This window comes from Phalacrocorax aristotelis, chromosome 2, assembly GCF_949628215.1.
Source record: "Phalacrocorax aristotelis chromosome 2, bGulAri2.1, whole genome shotgun sequence".
In the NCBI taxonomy this organism is placed as follows: domain Eukaryota; kingdom Metazoa; phylum Chordata; class Aves; order Suliformes; family Phalacrocoracidae; genus Phalacrocorax; species Phalacrocorax aristotelis.
In genome coordinates, this window is record NC_134277.1 from 133301909 (window position 1) to 133324610 (window position 22702).

At 37.3% G+C, this 22702-nt stretch overlaps 1 protein-coding gene across 5 annotated transcripts in view; it reads right to left on the reverse strand.

Annotated features, from left to right (window-relative positions):
* Positions 1–22702, reverse strand: part of JPH1 (junctophilin 1) — an 88278-nt gene that overhangs the window by 59776 nt on the left and 5800 nt on the right. For all 5 annotated transcript variants that reach the window (XM_075085267.1, XM_075085265.1, XM_075085264.1 and 2 more), the window contains exon 2: positions 20637–21393. In XM_075085267.1, the coding sequence (XP_074941368.1) occupies positions 20637–21393 (757 nt within the window). The remainder of the gene's footprint in view (positions 1–20636; positions 21394–22702) is intronic.

The following is a 22702-nucleotide window of genomic DNA, read 5'->3' on the forward strand; positions in this document are numbered from 1 at the left end:
GAAAATTGACACAGAATAAAAATTTGTAGCTAAGTACAGCCCTTAGCCCAAGATAATGCTTTTCTCTAAATTCAGTGTAGACATGGTTAACCAAACTTGTGCAAATCTAATCATGTTGTCTCATTTAGCAATTAAAAAGACAGCTATTAAATGGCTTATTCTTTAAAGTTCAAGTACTATTGATTAAGGTTTCATTTCCATGATAAAATATGATTAATAATATATAACAATAGTGCTTGCCAAACTCTTGCTATTATACATGAACAGATATTCAGGTGCTACAACATGTGTCTTGCAGAGCCCTGAACTGCTTCAAGTTTTTTTTTTTCCCCCTAAAGCGAGACAGCCATCATTATAGAGGCAGTAAATTTGTGCAGTATGAAAACATGATAAAATATTTATAAAGACTATGATATCTTTAAAATAACCAGAAGATGTGAAAATGTAAGTCTGCCTAATTAGTATGGTAACAATTAAAATATTTTGAAAATGTATTTTCAGAAATTAAAAAGATAAAATTCATTAATAAAATTCCTCAAAATAAAGCATTCCTGAATGACCAAAGAATTTTAATGGCTTTACCATGCTTTTCTACATAGTCACTCCACTTAAATTCAGAGCTATACAGCTTCTGTGTCACTAGGGACACATCATACTGCTTTCCGTGCCCATCATGCAGGTGTATGACATTGCATCCACCTCAATACTGATGGTTTGCAGACACATTCTAGAAAACCAGCAAAGTATTTTGGGCATAGCAGAAAAGTATCAAAAAGGCAGCATGAAACTGTCCTTATTAGCTCTGTAAAAGTGCTCTTATTTTGGAGGGGAGTTAGATAAAAAGCTGTGTGCAAGAGCTATTATACATGTGGCAAACAGTCCATTACACTGTGCATCTACTGCAGACCCTTCACACGTGCTCTAATGGCAAAGCATCCCTATCAATCGCTTATTCTTTCAGTACCATCATCAGAGACGATTCAGAGGACAGAAAGATCTCTCTGTTAAATACACTGCATACAACAATGCTACTGAATTGTGAATTCACATTAGGATATTTAAGCCAGGCTACTGAATTGAAAAAGATGGGTATCTCAACTAAAATTTCCGAGCTTGTTTTTTTAAGCACTGCATTGAGTATGATGAAAAGGCACTTTGAAACAACCAACTTTGGAAAAAGCACCACTCCTGATCAGGAATTGGTGTATTTTATTCTCTCATGATGCTACGCAGTACATAAAACTACCTCCAGCAAATACCCAGTTAAGAGTGTACACAGGTAAGCATTCTTCCCACATGCAAGTCCCTTCTTTGTCCTGACAGCAAAGTCGTTTTTGAAGGAAAGAAACCTGACTCTTCATTCCAAGCTTAGGAAAGAGATAACAGGAAGAAAAAGAAAAAAAAAAAAAAAAACACAAAAATAAAAAGCCTCAGTGTGGTTTTTTTTTTCAGATTTACCTGTTACACTTTCCTAGGACTGTGACTAATCCAAAGTTATCAGAAGTCTCTTTCCTAAACTGCTACAGGAGTTTTAGTCTTTCTCTATATCATGTTGTACAGAGTATAATGAACAACTTTTACAAGATATGAGATTCCATAGAACACACTCTGAACTTTCTGAATGCTCTCAGAAGGATGCCAAGCATTCCCCATTCCTCAGCTAGCTTCCTGTACAGGAGAGGAAAATCAGGGGGTGAACACTGACAGTGCTGTTGTGAGAACAGGAAGACAGTAATGGTGCTATATGGAAGAATAAACAAGCAGGATACTGACTTGCCAAAGTAGAGTATTGGGTGGCAGAAAGTACATACAATGTATGATGAAAAGGCAGAAGTACATTGGTCCTGATTTTATATGGAAAAGTTTATAATGTCTGCTTTACATTTACAGTAAAAGCAGAATAACTAAGTTTACCAAGACTACTTTTAGCTGCATGTGTAAAAAACAATTAGGGGTACACATCGGAGCTCAAGATAGATGTACAAGGATTAATATGAAAAGACTAAAGTCGGTGCAACAAAAAAAAAAAAAAGGTACATCATGCATCCACCCTTTCTTCCTCCCTCCCTGACTTGAGAAGACAGTAGAAAAAGACAGGAGGAACAAGAAATGAAAAGCGTACTATGAAGAAGTGAAGGGCATTTTTTGCTATTGTCTTAAATTCCCACTTGGCGTAAAAGGTATTTACCACTTTGAGTAACAGAAACATTTGCCAATAATTCAACATCCTTGTCCTTGCAGTTTAATGACTTGAACTTGCAAGAAAAGGATTCCCGAATCATTGATTTGTCTTCAAAAGATGGAATGATAAGAATTTAATGTCAGATATTTTTCAGAAATCCCTTTCAAAAGGCCATACATGCACAGAAATTTACATTCATTCCCAGTATCAAAAAATGTTTGCACGTCACCAGTTTGGCTGTTTTGGGACAGTCTGTAGCAGGCCAGGTGCCATCAGAACTTAAAGGTCATTTATTGGCCTAGTAACTTTATTCATAAGATCTTCAAATCCCAAACTCTTGCACAACACGGGCAAAATCTGACAACCAAACTCAGTTTAACAGGAAAACTGATACTGAAACAATGTTAAGGGTATTTTACTCTGGATTTTTTAAAAGCACCTACAAACATGCCAGGTGTAATACTATTCCCAGAAAGGTCACTGGGAGCTCAGCCGCTCATTTGAGTGGTATCAGTCCCTCAGAGTGAGGAAGGCAAAAAATCAGTCAGGACTTGCTTTCATAATGTTATGGACACTTTTTACAAGCATTTTTTAGTGCACAACAGCACCTTAAGGGCACCCATATGCATGAAGTTTCCTACTTTTTATTTATATTATCAAACAATATTCACTCACTCCAGACTGTTTGGTGGGAGAAGAAACAAAAGGGACTACTAGTACACTTCCCTAAACTCTGGAAGCTGATGACTCCACATACATTTTTACATAAATACATTTGGCTTTCTAAGGGTTTCAGCTCACTTGTATGACTTCTGGCATAAACTAACTGAAAAGAAAAGGTGGAGAGCTAAGTTTTGAGCACAATCAGCAACTAAGCAGACAACAAACATACATCTTTGTCCAGTGTAGAGAGACAATGATAGCACAGAAAAGATGGGCTACTGTATCAGCTGTTGGTGGACTATATTCCTGTCAAACACTGATAAGCTCTACTCATGCATTGCCTTATTTAGTCAGACTTCTCTGCTGACACACCAATGCACAGTAATAAGTGCACATGATGTTTCCAATACAGAGAGGCTTCAGCTCCTTCTTTTACTAAAAGCGTAGCAAATATTAAACAGCTCAGTGTCATTTTCTAAGGCATACCGAAAAAGTCTTACTTGCTCATTTAAGAATACACTGGCAGTAAGGAAACTGCATCCTTATCTGTACTTAACATGGAAACACAATGTAGAAAAAAACTGGTCATAAAAATAATGACAGACTTTCACAGTTGAGATATTTACTCTTTATTTTGAAGACTAAGGAATTTACGAGAACATATGAGTAGACATTCAATGAGTCTGTAGTTAGTTTGGGAATTACTATTTTAAGAAGGAGCATAAGTTAGCAGTTTAGCTCTCTAGAAGTAAATCATCCTGAAGATAAAACTTTTCATGCACTTTCTACCTATATACCTGCATATTACTACTAGGCTAGTCAGGATAACCCTTTTCCCAACTATGTTTAGCTGCATTTATTGTATGATATGACACAGATGAGAACATTTTTACTATTGCTAAAAAACATCTGTTACCTTCAGAACCTCTTCACTGGTCTCACACTGTCTTAACTAGTAGATTCATCCTGTTTCTTTGAAGATATTTAATAATAGGCTGCTGTACTGAAATGTAATTTCAGGAAATCATTGTTGCTTTCATTAATGTTACCACTGTCCATTAACTCATGTATTGCAAATATATTTACAACCAAACTGCTCTTATCAAGATAAATTGGCAGAGAACATACTGTTAAAGTGTACATCTCTGAAGTTTTGTCATGTTTCACTTAGTCGCTAAGTTGTAAAAATCAAGTAATCCATGATGAGTGTCTTAAGTCATTAGCATGAATTAACAAGATTCTGCTGTATATTATTTCACAGCTACTGCCAAAAGGTCAGCTCTCGAATACAGGAGATCCACTGAATGTCACATATTTAGCTTCCTTTGGAACTATGATAATATATTCTATTAAAACTCACTCTGTATTGCATAATGCCATTAATCATGTTAGCTAAAGTACTCAGTTCATATCCTACTTTTTTCAGTAAAGGCTATACAGCCTCCACTACTGTATTAATCAGATTTTATTTTTAGAGCAGACCAGCTAGATTAGCCAGTACCTTCCTTTGTACAGGTGGAAAGTCCTCACACAAGTTTGAAGAATATCTACAACATACAATGTCGCACTGAACAAGTCTGCTCCAGAGGTGGAAGCTGTGTAGTTGTATCAGTGCAGTCCTGGGCCTGAGCTAGTTAGCTCAGCTGGTAAGACTGAGAGTAGTAAGGCTGGTTTCCCACAATACAGTGAAAATGCAACAGGGTCACAGCCTAAGACAGAACCTGAGCTTGTACACTCACCGCATACCCCTGCTCTCTTTCATACAAACCTAACAGAGTACTTGTAGCCAGGTCACATATCTCCAATGTGGTGCCTCACCATAACTAATTTGCTGGAAGGCCACACTGAAGTTTGTAGCGTGCTTGGAAAGTAACTCCCATAACCAAGTTCTGCTGTGCACCAGATCCATTGGACTAATGTCCAGCCTGTGGCTTGAGAGCGTATGTAGCTCATTAGGCCAGTTCACCAAACCCAGGGCTGGCTCTTGGCTGGACGAACACCTGGGGAAGAGCAGCACACAGGCAGATTGCTGACTGAATTATTCTGGAAGTAATAGCAGCCCACTCCTGATCATCATTTTTGCCAGAGCTGCTGCCTCTATCACAAGGCTGTCTGGCTGCCACTACCAGAATTTCACAGCACATGCCATGCCCGCTCCTAAAGATCCTTTGGGAACAAGCACAGCCGGGAGCCAGCTGTCTGGATAGCTCCAGCACCCTCTTTTCCTTGGAAGCCTCTGTTGTACTGCAGATGCAATAAGCCACCTAGCATTCCCTGTCACTAGGTAAGCAGTACATGCACCTAGTCAGGCAATTTTGGCACCATGATCTAGATGACCTTCCAGAAACGTGCTGAACAAGCAAAGCTGAGTAAAACAAATCATGCTTCCTAAGATGCTTTTATCTAGTTAACTAGTACACTGAGGATCTTTGCAATACAAAAGCAGCTGCACTGCAAAAAGAAGCAGCAACCTAGATAATCAGCTATTTCCATTGCAAACCCATGTAATCTGTTGTTAATTTTTCTCATATATATGTAAAGCCAGAAACCAGATTCTCTAGTACAGCAATAAAACACAAAACTGTATCCTCTGTTACACTTGTCAAAGAAACTCCCCCACCCCGATTTCCAGAAATATGGATATCCTCATCACCTGAGCCAACCTATCTTTCTAGAATAAATTCTGTCTGTCACCCTTTCTCTTACTGAGCTGTACCATACTCAAATCCCAGATTTTTTTGGGACAGTGTGTAGAACAGCATAGCATTCAGCATGAGTAACCGCAGACGGAATGTGACACACGGGTTCATTACAGAACATTTATTGTTTGCAAAGGGAAGGGACTGAATCTCAGACAGATTAGTTCCTTTGCAATTCAATGGGCATAAAATAAACCCAGAATTTTAGTTTTTCTGTGGATTATGAAGAGTGGACACCTAAGACAGCATACAGAGAACCTAAAGGTTTCCTTCAGTGGCAAATGGACTGTCTCTCTACTTGATTATCCCTTATGGTCCAGCTGGGAACTTCTAGTATCTTGGCCTTTTAACTGCCTGTGAGTCCCACAAAACATGGAACTCACAAAACATCAGTTGTATTCTGCTATCACTGGAACCAGTAGGAGTTTGCTGTTGATGTCAGCATGGCCAACATTTAATATTTCACCAATGGATCATGTGAAGAATAAATTAAAAACCTGCCAGGTTGAGCTCACGCTTTTATCCTCCAAAGCTACAGGGTAAATGGACTATAAGCCATTTAGCTGTTCTTTGATTAAATTTCAGAAAGTGACATTTTGTCTGTTCCTAAAGAGAGTAACACCACAGGAAGTATTTTAATAGTGAGGTGAATTTTTTAAAAACTCTTGACCAATTTTTTTCCTCTTCGTCTGCCGAGAAGCAAGCTGTATGCTCCTTTCCAGCTTTTCTTCACCTCAGAATTAGCCATGTAACAGCCACAAGAAGTTGTTGATCAGAGCATGTGAAGTCAGCTATTTCCTTCAGAATGAAAAGTACAATAAAAAGTGGCAAAACAAACACATTATTACCATAGTCTCATGATAATTTTTTGCATAATTGACCTCTAGGATTAATAAAGACCACTTTAAGGTGTCCTTCACAGTCATGAAAGGGCAGATTATTTCAAATTATAATATGGAAGCATCTGAGCTTTTTCATATTAAAATTCCACAAAATTATCTCAATTCTGATTGTAATTTTTAGATCAATTTAATAAGAATATATTAATATTACTATACCTCTATGCATGACAAGGATCCCCCCCTATGGAAATTCTCCTGCTTTCACTTAGAAATACCAGAATCTGAATCATGCCAATCTTTCTTTGCTCTTGCTATTAAAGAACATAAATCTTCCACTTAAATGCTCATGTTTGAACTGCTTTATTCACTAGGTTCAACATAACCCTCTTATCTAAGATTTTTTGTAATTATAAAAATTTGTGACTATTTTCTTTGGCAAAAATATTAAGCCACATTTCAGCAGTAGAAAGGCAGAAGACACAGCCATAACGCCTTGATACCATGGTCTCTAGTGACTTGCTGCAATTGCATACACCCCAACATCCACGGGCAGAGACCAGTTATTTTCTTTTGAGAAGAAACTAGAGACTTGAAGACTAGAAGTCCATGATTTCTTTCCTGCTAAGTCACAGGGAAAAGACAGACAAAACCCCACTTGTTTATTCTTACAACCACAATGCTTTTGAAGATTATATTCTTGGATTTAAACAAAACAACAGAGTTCTACAAAACCCCCGCAGGAAATCATCTTCTCTTTGTTCCTGTTATTATTAGTGCATATATTTTGCGAACACTTGCACGATGACAAGTATACGAGGTTCCACCATTTCAGTCATTTAAAAAATATATGGGGAACAGGCCCCAGAGTCCGTACAACTTAAAAGATGAGATGGAACATGTAGAGACAAATATTCCAGACAGAATGGAGTGAGAGCAAGCAGAAGAGCAATATTAAGTTGTTCAATCAGAAAAGAAGTAGCAACTTCTGCTCTCTATTAGTACTCTACGAGACACATGACTGCAGAGATGAACTCTGAGAAGGGTCTCACTTGTTGAGTCATCATGACATCATCATGGGTAAAAGCACAAAAAAAGCTTGCTGAGGAAAGTTTGACCCCTTTGTGCACATACCCCTCCAGAAGCAGTACATGAACAATACTAGCTTTAAGGTGATGCCGTATACTACAACAACCACATTTTTTGGCGCTGAATAAAGGGAAAAAGGCTTAGTATTGTGCCTCTGTCTACAGGCATTGTTTCTGAGCAACACTGAACAAGTTAATGTGATATATCAGAGTATTTCAACAAAAGGTGCCCAATTACCTTTCAGGATGTTCTCATGCCCTTTAGCCAGCTGATTATATGCAGAGTCTTTTCCCTTACATGCAAAGGGATTGCTCTGATGGCATAATTTCCTTTTTTCATGCATTCAGTTTTTTTCTTTTTCATTACAGCTACACAATAGAAAAACAAACAGCAGGAAAGGATGTAACTGCAGCCTAAGGTGACACTTGGTTGACCTTAGGATACAAGTGGACTTGTCTTGTCACATTCACAAAGAACAAAATCCTGCAGCTCTACCACAGGGAGCCCGGACCACAGGCAACAGTTCCACTGCAATCAACATGAGCTTTTTGCCCTGAAGAAAGAAAGAAAAGCCAGCAGTCTACAAAGTTATCACAAACATTTTTGGTGAGCATTTCAGTCAATTATCTAGATGTTTAAATTGAGCCTCCTTTTTCTTCATTCTCCAATGAAAAGAGAATTTTAATTATAGCATCAACTTACTATACCTCCTATTTATACAGTCAAGTAGTGGAATAGCGTACTGAGAGATAAATCACTTTAGATCGTTAAGATAAATTTAGAGAAATATCTTGAAATTACAAAGATTTAATTAATCTAAGGGCAGATTAACAATTTTCCTCTTGTTCTCTCCTTACAGAGGTCTCTGGAATAGATTAACTCTAGAAAATCCTTTATTTCAAATGTTACAGAAAGTGCAGAAAAAAAGACTACACTTTGCTCTACATCTGGTCATTTTTACCAAATCTTCTCTTGCATACGTAAAGACCTTTCTAGAGAAATTACTAATCTTATTTCAGAGTACCATGGCCCTCAGCAGTGGAACTGACCTAAATTACTGTTCATTAAAGAATACCCCCCTGCCAAAACAAACCACAAACCCACAGAAAACATCAGACATACCGGCCCAGAGACACAGGAGAAAAAAAAAAAAAAAAAAAAAAAAAAGAGGAATATATCTTAGAAAAGCAGCAGCATTTTCAAATTTTGAAGTGACAATAGTTATCAGAAGCTTTCAGTAAATCCTACTTTTAACCTTCTGAATGAAAAATTATATTTAAAAAAAATTGAAACTCTGAAAGAAGATCTGATGTAAACCAAAAACTTTTTTCACTTGATGTGCTGTAAAAGGTAGATTTCTAAAACGCACCACAGCATGAGACAAGCAGCCAACAGAAATCGGATGGTTATATAATTTGGTTAAGCAAAGATATTTTTAGTGCTTTGCTAATCCATGTAATGCATTTCTTTCCAACAGAAGAAAATGCATTATGCTGATAGGAGTAACAGGGTCAAAACATAGGTATATTGACAAGGAATTTACATTTTCTAGAAAATAAAAAAGTATCTGAAATTATTCTTAATGGTAACCATTCCTAAGGAAGGTTTATCAGTGATTGGGACTGGATGACACTTACACATAAAGAATTGAACAGAAGACCTAAAACAGAGAAGGAAAACTCACAAAACTGCTTCAAACCGCAATCTCATAATGCAAAACAAGCTGATGACACCTCAAGAAAATGAAGCAAATAGAAATTTAAGTGTGTAGGCAACTTCTGAGCAGCGTATGAAGTTTATGCTACATGGAAATCCTGAAGCAACTTCTATTTTTCCTGAAAAACACTACTTTTTGGAGAACAGACAGTAAAGCAACCATAAAGGGATACTAATATAATTTTATAATAGCTCTTAAATTTAAGACTTCTGGTTTTTCTTTCAGCTCCTTTTTATTATACTGTTGCTGTATTAATGTTAAATGCTTATTGTGTTAAGTAATAAATTCTAGATATCATATTTAAAATCTATCACAGAAAAATATGAGTGTGAAAACTAAGAAAAGATGGGTTTATAAGACTTACTATTGGGGATATTAGCAGAATCTTGTTATTCTTTTCCCCTTATATTCTACTTTATATTAATCTCAGAAGGATTTGTCTCAGAACAAAACATATTTAAACTGAAAGCATGGGAATAGGAGGGACAAAGCACACCAAAAATATTTTTCTAAACAGTAAATATTCTTGAAAAAAAATAACACTCCTTACTGTAATCTGAAACAAAATACAGTGGACTTAACTCTTAAAATATTTTATTTGATCTACTCCAAAGTTTCATTTATTAATAGATGGCAATGTCAGACTTTCGTACAACGTGCTTGTTTTCTCAGCTGACTCGCACCTAAGGAAGTTCAATTTCCATCTCCCTTGAAACTTTTACTTGCAAAATGAGACAATTCAGTGTCAAAGAACAGAGGAAAAGATCAGAACATGTCAAACATGCATGTTGCTTTTACTGAGACAATAAATGGTTGCAGGGTCAGACAGATGTTATCAAATGGCTTTAAGTGAGTGCATAAAAGCAGATAATCCAAGATGAAACTGTCACCATAATTCTGCAAAGTGAATTTCTATGCAAAATGAGAACTATTTTCTTGAATGGATTAAGCAATGCTAGGTTATACATCCACTCAAATATGTATTTTCATGTACCTGCAAATTCAAGGCAAATTCATTCTCTTTTTTTAGAGAAACATATATTTTTAAGTATCAAATTAGGTGTACTGAAAGCAGACCAGAATTCCTTAAACTGTCAGGGCTCATGAACAAAAGCAAGCAAGGTTTCTGAAGATAGTTTAAGCTGACTTTTCACAGGCTGGCCTAGGGAAGACTCAGGCAGGATGTTCTTTGAACTGTCAACCAAAAATGCCTGCATTATTACAAACAACTGATAAATATATTGTGAAAGAGCAAATAAATGAAAGGACTTTTGCTGTGAGGAAGCCAGCTCACAGGTTTTGCCACACTTGCTTGTATGACCCCTGTGCAAACACCAGGGCATAATTCAACATTTCTGAGGACTTTTTTTATACTGGTCCAAAACTTAAGTGTTCTGTATTGAAAGGATTGCAGTCTGGCTTGATCCTTGCTGGAAACAGTAAAAATCTAGGCATGCAACGAAGTGTCAGAGATTTCTGATAGCTTACCTAGCTGTACTGTATTCCAAGCTTCCTGAAAGAGACATCAGCTCTTTCATATTGTCCATTCACCACTAAGGTGCATGGCCAAAGTTCATCATGTTATGCAGCGACTGTATCTCTCCGCAGTTAACTCACAACTATTATACAGACCTCAAGACCACTTTTATAGTTTTTTTTATCATCTTAAGTGCAAGAGGCAGGTGAATTAAAATCAAATATCTTAAAGTTAGAACTTACAAATGAACTGTTAAAAGCCATTTAGAGCATATTCTGAAGAACTAAAATTTGAAGAAAACATCATAACAAATTTAGGACAAATTCCTTGGAGAACTTATTCAGAACCATAATTTTGACTAATTGCTCTTTGCATTCGTTGTCCAGAAACCCAGCAAAGCTAAAAGCTATCCACTTTTCCAATCCTTCTGCTAACAAAGGTTCATTCCAGGAGCTCCACTAAGCAGTTTTTCCATCAGAAACACAGCACATCTGTGCATATCACAGATACAGACTTTGACATGAAAATGTTCAGTGTCTTTTCTTCATAATAAGTATTAATATAGCAAATTATATTTTTTATAAAGTTCAATTACGAACAGGTAATAGGAATATTTTTTGCAGGTGATTTAATTTTCAGCATACAAAATATACACTAATTTTTATTTGTCCCATTTCAGTCTTTAAACAAAACCTGTTTCTGAAACAGGTATAAACTCTGCATTAGAAAAAACCCAGACTCTTCACTGATGTCGCATACCGTAACAAACATCGCTTGGGATTGTAAAACATCCAGTATGAGTTTTTTCTGATGATTCATTATCAATTGATAATATAAAATAATCAATATTCCTACTTGTACATCGCACCATTAAGAAACACTGAATGCCTGGCAACATTAGACCTCCCAATATGAATTAGTTTTGCACAAGGAATTTAACCACCATGAGAAGAAAAGGAAAATCTCTTCACCAGAAACTATCAGCTATTAGTTCAACAGATCTGTACAAATCAAACACTTCTGAATATCAGGACAAGTCACCAGTTTACATATTCTGTTAATATTTTTAGAACTGATAAATGCTATTCACATTTTGTTTCTAATCTGTAATTTCCAGAAACATACTGTTCTCTGAAGCACAAGACAATGCTATGAATGGTAATACATTTGTAAACATTACTGGATTTTTAGTAAAACTGAAATTAAGCCCTTGATCAAGATATGTTAAGGTAAAAGCAGAACTCCAGACAGTAGATGTAAGAAAAAGACACCTAAATGCTTAAGGTGGTTCACCACTGTGTCTGCACAAATCATTCTGATGACTGACATCTGTTGACTCACACTCTTAACTTTTGGTTCATTATTCCTGAAATACATTTTTCATCTTACTGCTTGGCAATATGTTCTTTTCCTTCAAGATATTCCTACGATGATTATACAATTGACATCATAAATTCCTGTAGGTGACAGAACTTAAAAAGCAAACTTGGGCTGAGTACACACGCAGAGCCAGTTCCTATGGAGTCACTTCAGCTTAGTCATGACTGAGATTTATTGGTGTTATTTCTTTTCCCTATGGAAGTCAAGTTTCACCTCAACAGTGAAAAAATATTTGAGTCTTGCTTGTTTCCACATTTGGATTTTAAGTCCTTTTGCGTAGCTGTAAGACTGGCATAATCCAACACATTTATTTCTAAAGTGGTCTAAAAATTCAGAGAAAGACAGACCTTGTAAAAGCAGCAGCAAAATGACCTCTCCCTCATCTTATATAATATGCAAGTAAACTGAGGCAAGCCCAAAGTGGAAGTGCTGCATTATAGCAGCAAGGTGACTAAACAAGCCTTAACAGCAGCCTACCAGATTCGTGATAACTCCAGATAACAGACTCCAGATAAGTGGAGGAAATAAAGATTTTAAAAAGAGAAGAAATGCTTAAATGAATAAAAAATTAGTTCAGAAACAGAACATAATGGGATAGATTAACTGATTGTTTTTCCCAACCGAGAAGGTTCACCACTGGACCATGACATTCATATATGTTGGGGAAAAGGTGTGAACAGCTGTGTAGCAGAACTTGTGAATGTCAGTGTTACAGAAAAGAAGTCTGAGGAACAATTGCAAAGAAAGGCTGCACAAAACTCACTGATCGCTCTTAAATGGCAAATGAAGTTCAATTTAAGTGTAAGAGTGCAAGGCAGAACAATCCTAACCATATATAAAGTGGCTTTGAGGTGACCTCAAGAATGAGCTCTTGGAAGACTACATCTATATAACAGAAAAGGGAAAACACCTAAAAAGGACAACAATAATAATCAATAGGCTGTTACAGATGTTAAACATTTACATGGGTTTGAGGGGAGACAAGCTCATAAGGAAAGGTCTACTCCTGGACACTAGCCATGAAGAGACTGTGCCTCTGCCTCCCTGGACAATGAGAGCACAGAACTGTAGAAGAACAAAGAAGAAGAAAACATAACGATGTATGAATAGAGCAGTAATAAAAGAGGAAAATAATAGTGAGGTAGGCAAAAGAAAGCAAGCTGGTATATGTACCAATGTCTGTTAGATATATAAAACAGAAAAATATATTAATTGCCAGAAAAAAGAACAGAAGTCACAATATGTATCATTGACCAATTAGTATTCAAACAAACAGCATTACTCATTGAACTCCAGTTTTCAGAAAATAATAAATTAATAAATTATTACTTGGGAAATATACAATTAGATCAACATAGGGGACATTAACTAAGTAGTTTAAATGACTTCTGCTGTAGTTGTTCACTTAAAAACATCCTACTCTGTAGAATACTGATCAACAATGTTATAGTTACATGACAGCATGCTTTCTTATTTATTTGAAGAAACACGCTGGGAAGTTCCATATTAATTGGTTTATTCTTTGAGCAAAACATCAAGTAAATTACTCAAGCTCTGACTGGTACTACTAGTCATATCTATGTAAGTGCACTAAATACAGTAAAAATATAAAATATCTTTCTGTTTTTGAGAGTATTTTTACAGCAATCAATGACAAAGTCTAATGGCTTTATACTACAGTTCAGATGTGACTAACCAGTACAAACGATCAAGACGCTTTTTTAGATGAAGATTTATTTCCACCATAGAAACTTTCCTGAAAGTCAGTAGACAGATGCGGCTTAGCTTTTGAACAACTGTTGTAATACAGATCAAACCTGACATGCTATGTAAAAACTAAGGCAAGAATCTGCATAACAGCTCATCTTCTTTGGCTTAAAAAAAAAAAAAGTTATTCTTTCGCTAGTGTACCTCAGTATCATAAAAAAAAAAGGCATTACTGTTTTCACATATATCTGCTGGGGTGCCACGGTAATTCTTTCAGCTCCTAAATTAAGTATTCTGGAAACCGGGCAAAAAGTCCTCAGCCATCTGAACAAAGAAACATTTCAAAAAGCTTTGTATATTTTAAAAAGGCTTTCTTAGATGGTTATTTTAAAAGCAGCCGTGCAGTGTTGGTTCATTTATGTTTTGAAAGCAGAGAATATTTTCAATCTTATGTTAGCAATCTCCTGATTCTAAACAGGTTAGAAAAGCAATTCTGGGGTAACAATTCTGTGTCTTATACAAACACAAAGTAAGATTGGCTATACTCCAGAACTGCCTTTTTGGGTTTTTTTAAATCTATTCCTATTTAGATTTATGGCTGGCTGTAGGTAGGCGTGTTTGCATACAGGTAATTTGATAAAAAAGTTAAATACTTGAAGCTTTCTTAAATTTCCAGCTGAAGGATAGCACAGGAGTAATTTCGCATATTTTCAGCCATGTAATCTTACTGTATTAAACACTAAGAAAAAAATCAAATCTGTGCAGCGATGTTTATACAATTTGTATATTTCAAACAGATGTATTATTCATTCCCCAGCAAATAACAGAGGAACAGTCCAAGACTATATTCTTTTACCAACGAGTTGTTTGTGAAATCTGAGTGAAAATGTGCCCCACTGAAGTTAGTGGTGTAACTCCCACAGGATTCAAGGAACATATGGTTTCTTCTAAAGAATGCAGAATTAACATTAAAATTACTATCCATAGTAGCTCAAGACTTATTTTAAGTTTTACCACAGCACTTTATTTGTTATCTTCAAATAGACTGTATAGTAAAATGATTAAAACTGATTTTGTTTTGAACTTAAGGCAGCTCTTTGTACTAAAGCAAGCAGTCTTATATAAATACCTTCGGTATTTGTTGGATCCTATTCCTAAACACAATGTTCATATTTCAGCTATAATAAGTAAAGCATCTCAAAGATGTGTGAGGCACTAGTCTTGCAAGTGTCCAGTTTAGTTTCTTGAGTAAAGTGAGATCAGTAGAGTCAGCTAAATCCATCACGGAAAGCTGTGTGCAGTGCACATAATTCAGTGCTGTTTGGAATGATTGGCAGCTGCCATCTAGTGTGGACACAAACTATACTCCCACAGGCATATAATTCCAGCTCTCCCTAGAAATCGCCATTTGTTCAGGTCAAGCTGAGAGGACTGATCATACAAGGCAACAAACGCAACGAAGGAACTGGCTGCTAAGCCATTTAGTACTCCTTCCCGACAGTTCCACACACTTGACATAAACCCACCACATGCAGCACAGAATACTGAAATGTACACTGAATTAAGGTTATGAAAAGTATAAGCACTGGTTCCTTATATAACCGCTGTAGCTGCGAACACTAGTGCTCTGAGGCAGACAGCTGAGCCGCCCCGTTCAGAAGCAGGTGCCACCCAGTGACTTGAAGCCCAGGCTAAACGAGCAGGCCCAGGCTGCGCCAGGCCAGGCCTCCGGGTAAATCAGAGTTCTCTGAATCATCCTTGGTGTGGAACATTACACAAGCCAGCTACCGGCTCCAGGAGACCACTGGGACAGCGAGGGAGAGAAGGGACCCAAGAAAGTCCAGGCTGTGGCAGCAGGCTCACTCCCAGTTGAAATCAAAATTGTTATACTGAGTCTCTGCTACCAAATCAATCCTCCTGTGGCCCCTCCATCAACTCGAGGCTCCTTCGCAGCCATGCAGAACAAAACAGGCTGCTCATGACACAGGATCACCACACCAGAGTTCTGGTAGTTTCTATTAAAAATATTTCTATTAAAAACTAAGCCATAGCATCTGTGGAATTGGACACAAACATGTTAAAAATAAAATTGTGCTGTCTAAAAAAGCTGCTCTGAAAAAGAAATCACTGCAGAAAAGACACCACTTAACCCCTGTTCAGTGCCCCCCTCCCCTTAAAAGGTCTTCCTGACTAGAGGCATGCTAGTCACTGCTATCTGAGCGCAGACAGCTAATTAACAAGGAGGAATTACTCTATGTTATTACTTGCAAGATATTAATTTTCCTCTTATCTTGATTTCGGGTCCTTTCAGAGCCTTTTGCCAGTTTCTTTCCATTTGCTGGGCACTGCCATTTTCCCAGACTGCAAGGTCTCTAGACAGGGCAATTTGTGTAGTGCCTAACACAAAGGCACCATTATCCTTCACCAAACCTCAGGTGCTCATGTAATGAAAACCCGTGACAATATTGCTTTTAAGGTGGTCAAAAGTTTTCACAGCATATTATGACAATACATCATACCTAAAACTCACAACTTTGGAGTAATTGAAAGTATTTAGATTCTGTGGAAAAGAGAATAAAAAAGAAGATACAATTCTTAAACCGGCTTGTTTTATGACCTGAGAGATCAATGGAGCATAAGGAAAATATCAACAAGGGAACACTTTTTTTCTTTTGATTTCTTTCTCTCTTTCCCTCCACTCACTATCTTCTGGGATTCACATTTCTTACTCTTACTGTACTTCCGTCTTGTCCCTCTGTGTCCCTGAAAAGATTTTTTCCTCAGAGAGTCAACACTTCTAGTTGAGCATTAGCTAGAAAAAATGCAAAGGGGGGAAAAAAACCAGCCTGGCTCTGAGAACTCAATTCTGAACCCCTAATATTGACTTGTCTAGAAAGAATCTGGTATATGGAGAGTTGTATGTAAACAAACATCATTCCTTCTGCTTCCAGCACTACATGTTTACTTACAGGACTGATACATTTAAAAACACCCAGTGATACTGAGTATTAGAAGGTAAGTTTATGTTCAAACTCTGAAAATTAAATGTAAATTTAATTCCAAAAAGAATTAATGTTACAGGTTATACCATCGTAAGTATTGATGAAGGCAAAGTTAATATAATACACTTAAATAGCTCATCTAATCAGAACTTAAGTGATTTTCGTACTAGGAAAGAATTGCTCTAATATAATTCCAGTTCATACTGAACCACAGAGGGATGTCTCCTTTGAATAAAACACATGACAGCGATGAAAAGGAAGTTCAAAATCCCTACAGTGAGAATTATTTCATATCCTCAAAACAAGTTTCTATTTGATTCTTGGTTGAGCGGGCATTTGGGTTTTTTTAACATCTTCCAAAGCACTCTTCCAAATTTGCATCTTCCAGCATTTGAAGCATTTCACACATGCTTGAAATAACATAGAAAAGAATTTATTAAAAATTTCTGGAAGGCAGCTTTTCCTTTTAGACACCAAGCCCCCCAAAAGGCATACAGAGTAAACCTGACTGCTTTTAGCACAAATGGGTTAAAGATTAATTTGACCTAATTACTGCCTATAATAATGATTAAAAAGTAGCTGTTAATATATTAAAAAGGAAAAATAATGAACATATTTCTGAAATTCCTAAAATTCTGGGGTTCTTATTACCCCTTCACATTTTCTCTAAAATATAGCTAGTAAAACTGTAACACATAATCAAGACTGTTAAGCTGTGCTATCATTTTAAAAGGATTTTTATTCATTGCTAATTTATAATCTGTTTTGGATACAGATCTGTGTAGTAGAGGCTGCTATTTCCCTGAACAGCAGCTTTCTGTACACCACACAATTTTGTGATCTGAAATCTTTTGAGAAATGCTGCTGTTACATCTAAAACACCGCAGTACAAATGCCTCGAAAACCCAAAGGCTGAGCCAGGAGAGCCAATATAATTTTAGGCTCAGAGAAGAAACATTTAACCCAACTTCCGGATTTTTCTTTGTACACCAAACTGCCATGATAGATAAAAGAAGACTACACAGATTATTAGGGAGGACTTTCAGACATAAAAAGACATCAGGAATATAAAGCAAAACAGTGGTTGGTCTTGTTGATGACTGTGTGGACATCTGTCACAGGTCAAACTACCAGCCAAACCTGCCATGTCCAGCCGGGAGCCATGAAGAGGAGTATGGTCCGGTTTCACTTGGCTGAGCAAACATTTTGGGAATCAACAATATGGGAAGAACAGTATACAACTCAAAGTTGTATTGAAAAGAAAGGTATCTGGCCGAGAGCATTTCTAGCTCTTTGGAATGGAAACCTGGACATTCCACAGTTTTTGGGTGAGAAAAGGTCTATCTGGATAGTTCTTCTGCCAATGGAACGGAAACCCACAGTAAAGCACGCATTGCTGGTGACATCTGCCAGGTCTGAAACATAGAAGGTTTTTACAGACCAGCACGTGATGAGGCTATGCCACATGGGCAGAACCACCTTTGTATTACACATTAAAGAAATGAAAAAAGGTGCTCCTCTGATTTTTTTGTGTAGTGAGGACTACAATCCTCACATTCATCTAAGCCATTGCAAGAATGCTACTGTCTGAAAGATTAATAGATTATTAATTTATCAGTTTGGTAAAAAAGCAGTCACAATACTGGTCCTCCAGTTTCAGTGGGACAGAAGTTCTCTCATCCTGAAACCGTACCAATCTGGTCAGCCTAGAGTTTAGGAACTGTCCAGAGCAGTAGTTTCTTCCTCAGTGCCCTTCTAGAATCTCTTCCAGATGACCTGATTCTTATACATCCAGCACTACTGACTCTGCCAGTATGGCAGTCCCTTATTTCACATAATGCTGAGGCCTTGCTCCCACTGGTTGGTACTAAAGGCAGTTCTGAAAACTTGAGACATGGGAAGGGTCATGCCACGCTTACTAGCCGAGTCCAATGCACACTCACAAGTGAAGTGAATGTAATCTTTATGCCTGCTGTTGCCTGGCTAGGTGTCAGGTCTCTTTGCCCTTGACTCGGTGCCAGTAGTCTAGTTAGTGCAAAGGCTACTAAAAGAGAGGAAACCTGAAACTGCAGTATTGCTGCCCATACTGGTAGTCATGGACTGTTTCAGAGAGATTCTCAGCTGAAAAACCAAAGGAATAGCCCATGGTCACAGCTGTACTACAACTGATGCCTTCTGTTGTTGCACTTTCAAAAACATCTTTTCAAGAAATAAACATTGTTTTCAGGGACTGTTCTAAAAGAAGCAATTTGAACTCTGTTCTTCACCTAAAATTTAAGGGAAGGAACAGCAAACAAAACACTTCAGAGACATCCCTTCTTAGAGAGGAAGTGCATACCTGTGCCTTTTAACTTAATCGTCTCAGAGTACAGCTTTTTAATAGCTTTATATGGACTCAAAGTGCCGACTCCCCCAATCCATACACAGTTTCTTTATAACTAGGGCTTATGTACTGACAGAACATGAATGGGATCCAGTAATTTCTTAAAGTTAGCTATTACTGCTCTGCATTGCTAATGTGGTATGTTGTCATATAATGCCTTACATATATTTATAGAAGTAACTGACTATATGCTACCCTCTAGTTACTTAGGTGACCAGTGCTCAGAAAGGTTCTTTGACAGTATGCTAACTGCTTCATGTTTGTGTCTCAACTAGTTTTCGCTACGAGCCATCCCTGTACTCAAGCTTTCCCACTTAGGCAGTTTTTGGTCTTTTCTGTATTCTTTGTAACTGTCAGAAAAAGGATAGACACTGAGAACACACTGCTGACCACACTAAATCAGGAATCGGTTGTTCAGCTCTTAAGTGTAATGTGACATCCTCGTTCTAAAATAGAATGAAGATTTTCTTTCATGCACATTTCTGGGCTCTTTTTTTTTGGTCCACAGTGTATTTCAACAAAAGCCTGCCTGAGGAAACAAACTAAAACAACAACAGAGAAACTACCACAGAAACTTAGGGAAAGGCATTAAAAATTAAATAGCTTTTTAAAGACCTCTCAGACCTAATAGTAAAATCTATTAAAGCTGTCTATACTGATTTAATTTGTAACAATTCTGTTTCAGACTGCTTTGCTTGGTTGTTGGTTAGGAGTTCAAAGTGAAAATGACATTTTTTCTCCACTACTAATACCCCTAACACTTCTCCCATCTCAAACACTTGGTGGGGGAGTGGGGAGAAAATGACCACCTTTATTTGAAGTGGTAGTCATAAAATCCAGATTAATTCAGACTGCAGAAGAAGCATGCTCCTAAACTAAAGAGTCCTCCTCATACAGAACTCTCTTGGCAGATACTGTCCTGGCATCCAAATCAACAACCTCTGAGCACAAGAGCCTCAACCATTATTCTTACACTGTTCATACCACAGTCTCTCAGATAAACAGAGGCATCTTAAGATATTCAATGTCAATGGGCAACTTTAGTGACGCTCAGATGCTACCCAAAAAATCATCAACACCATAAGCATAACTGGAGCATGCTTATGGGAAGATATTCAATCTCCACCTTACATCCCCCAAAACATCCTCTATGTTTCCTTGCTAGTTTTAGTTTCCAAACAGCTTTAAATGCATAATGCAGCAGCTCTTGAGTGAAAGTAGAAATGTATGAGTGGTGGAATTTTACTTTTGCAGTATATTATGGAACATATACAAACATCTTTACTCAAGCAAGTTGAAGTTCTAAGTTTTGTATGTGTAATGTCCTAAAGACAATGGAGTTACACATGTGAAACTGAAAAGTGAGTAAATACTCACTAAAGACAACATTTACACCCTTGCACTTTTGAGTCTTTTGTAAAGAACAAGAGCTCATATATTTAACACATTTTTGTTCTGAAAATTCAGTGATGAACAAATATATTTTCCGATAACATACCTTGAAGTTGCAATTTCCACTTTGGTTCTTGCCATGGCAGCTGCTCTCTGTGCACCCTCTATTGCTCTATCCACCTTTTCTCTAGTTTTTGTGTTTCGTATTGGTATAAGTTGCTTTCTTATTCCACGGACCAAAATGTTATTTTTATATTTTCCCTCTTCTTTGGTGCCATCTGGAAACATGGTACATCCATATCCATGCCTCCTGTTATTTAGCCATTCTCCTTCATATTTCATACCATTTGAACGCTCGCTAACACCAAAACCACTGCGCTTGTCATTCTTCCATTCACCCATATAGGTTTCTGTAGTGGTGGCATCAACATGGTCTTCCACAGAGCAATAATCACAGTCACCGTCTCCAAAACTAATTGTAGAGTTGGCATCACTAGAACTAATTCTGCTCATAGCAGCATCACTCCGGACAGAGCTCCGTTTGCTAGATATCGATGACCTAGATTCAGATTTTCTAAGTTTTATACTACCAAGAAGGGATCCTCTTCTGAATAAGCCTCCTTTTTTCTTAATGCCCATGGCTTCCGGATCACTGTGAAAATTGAGCACAAAGCCTCCTCTTGTCCCAGCTGGACTGTCTGAAGTGACATCATGCAGAACAGTGCCATTGCTCTGCTCACTTCGAAGCGAAGCTAGAGACGTTCGGAGGGGTGAACGGATCACAGTTGCCATGCCATAGGGAACACTCTGACGTACACCATATCCGTGCCGCATCCCTCCTGTCCATTGCCCCTGGTACGTACCTTTTAAAGGAATAAGAAGTTAAAGTTAGGAAGCTGCAGAAGACCTACTACCCTACATCCAGTATGCTACAAGCAATACTATGTTGTCAGCTCTGTTTCTGTTAAGAAATGCAGAAAAATCACAGTACACGACACCGTAGAAAAACTACTTTTGTTGCTTGTTCTTCCTATAAATTATTTTTCTGCTGAACAAAGCCTTCACTTTCCCAGCTGCAGTAATTCATTTTGGCAACTAAGACACAGTAGCTATAATCATAAGCACTTTTTGAATGGATTTGTCCATGGAAAAATTTTCAAGAGAAATTTCTGAAGCACGACTCCCTCAATGGTTTTTTTAAGGTGGTCAGAGGGCGAGGTAGTCAGCAGAACCAGAGCCATATTATATGCAGTCAGCTGGGGAGGGAGGGAGCACTTTTGCCTACAGTTGCTTGCAGAAGGAGTAAGAAGGAGTAGTAAACATCCTGTTATCCTGGGTTTAAGGTGACTACAGACCTCACCTTTGTCAGAACATATTTGACAATTCACGAAATTGTCTTGTCTTCAGATGGGCTTTTGGATCCACTGTTATAAACCTCTATTGTAAAATTAAATATTTTAAAGTTTTTGCATGTACTTGAATGGAAGAACAAAACCTTGGTATATCTTACTCTCTATGAACTCTTGATACCAATCCCCAGTATCGTAAACATGGCACTGCATTCTATATTATGTTGTGACAGAAAGATCAGAAACATGAATCCTTTAGCACTTCTTTTGCCTTTCATGTGTTCTACAGTACGTAAGAAAGACAAGGCAGTAATAAACAGAATACTGCACACCATTCTATCGTAAATACATTTCATTCTTGCAACCATAAATATTTTTGTAATTTTTTTTACAAACTATATAAGGAAAAGCAACTTGGTATTTGATACAAGAATTCATGGATCATGTAACAGAGTACATGCAAAGATGCATCTGAGCCAAAACCCAGCATTATCAGATTATTACTGCAGACAATTTTTTTCTTGTATTCTTGAAAGACATTTTCATTTGGACGAGATACATACTCCAGCATCTGGTCTCTGAGAGTCATTTGTACCAGATGTTGCGAAGGAAGGTGCCAGGAACCCCACAACTGGCAAATACAAGATAATATGCTTTCTAAGATCATTTCCCTCTAATTCCCATTAAACTGCTTTAAGCTCCCCAAAATGAAGTCTCTTGCCCACCTAGTGCTTTTTTTTTTAAAGCTATTTAGAGTCTGAATATTCTTACAGAAGGATGAATAACCAATCATTAAAAAAATCTTTGATTTTGATCTGCTTTA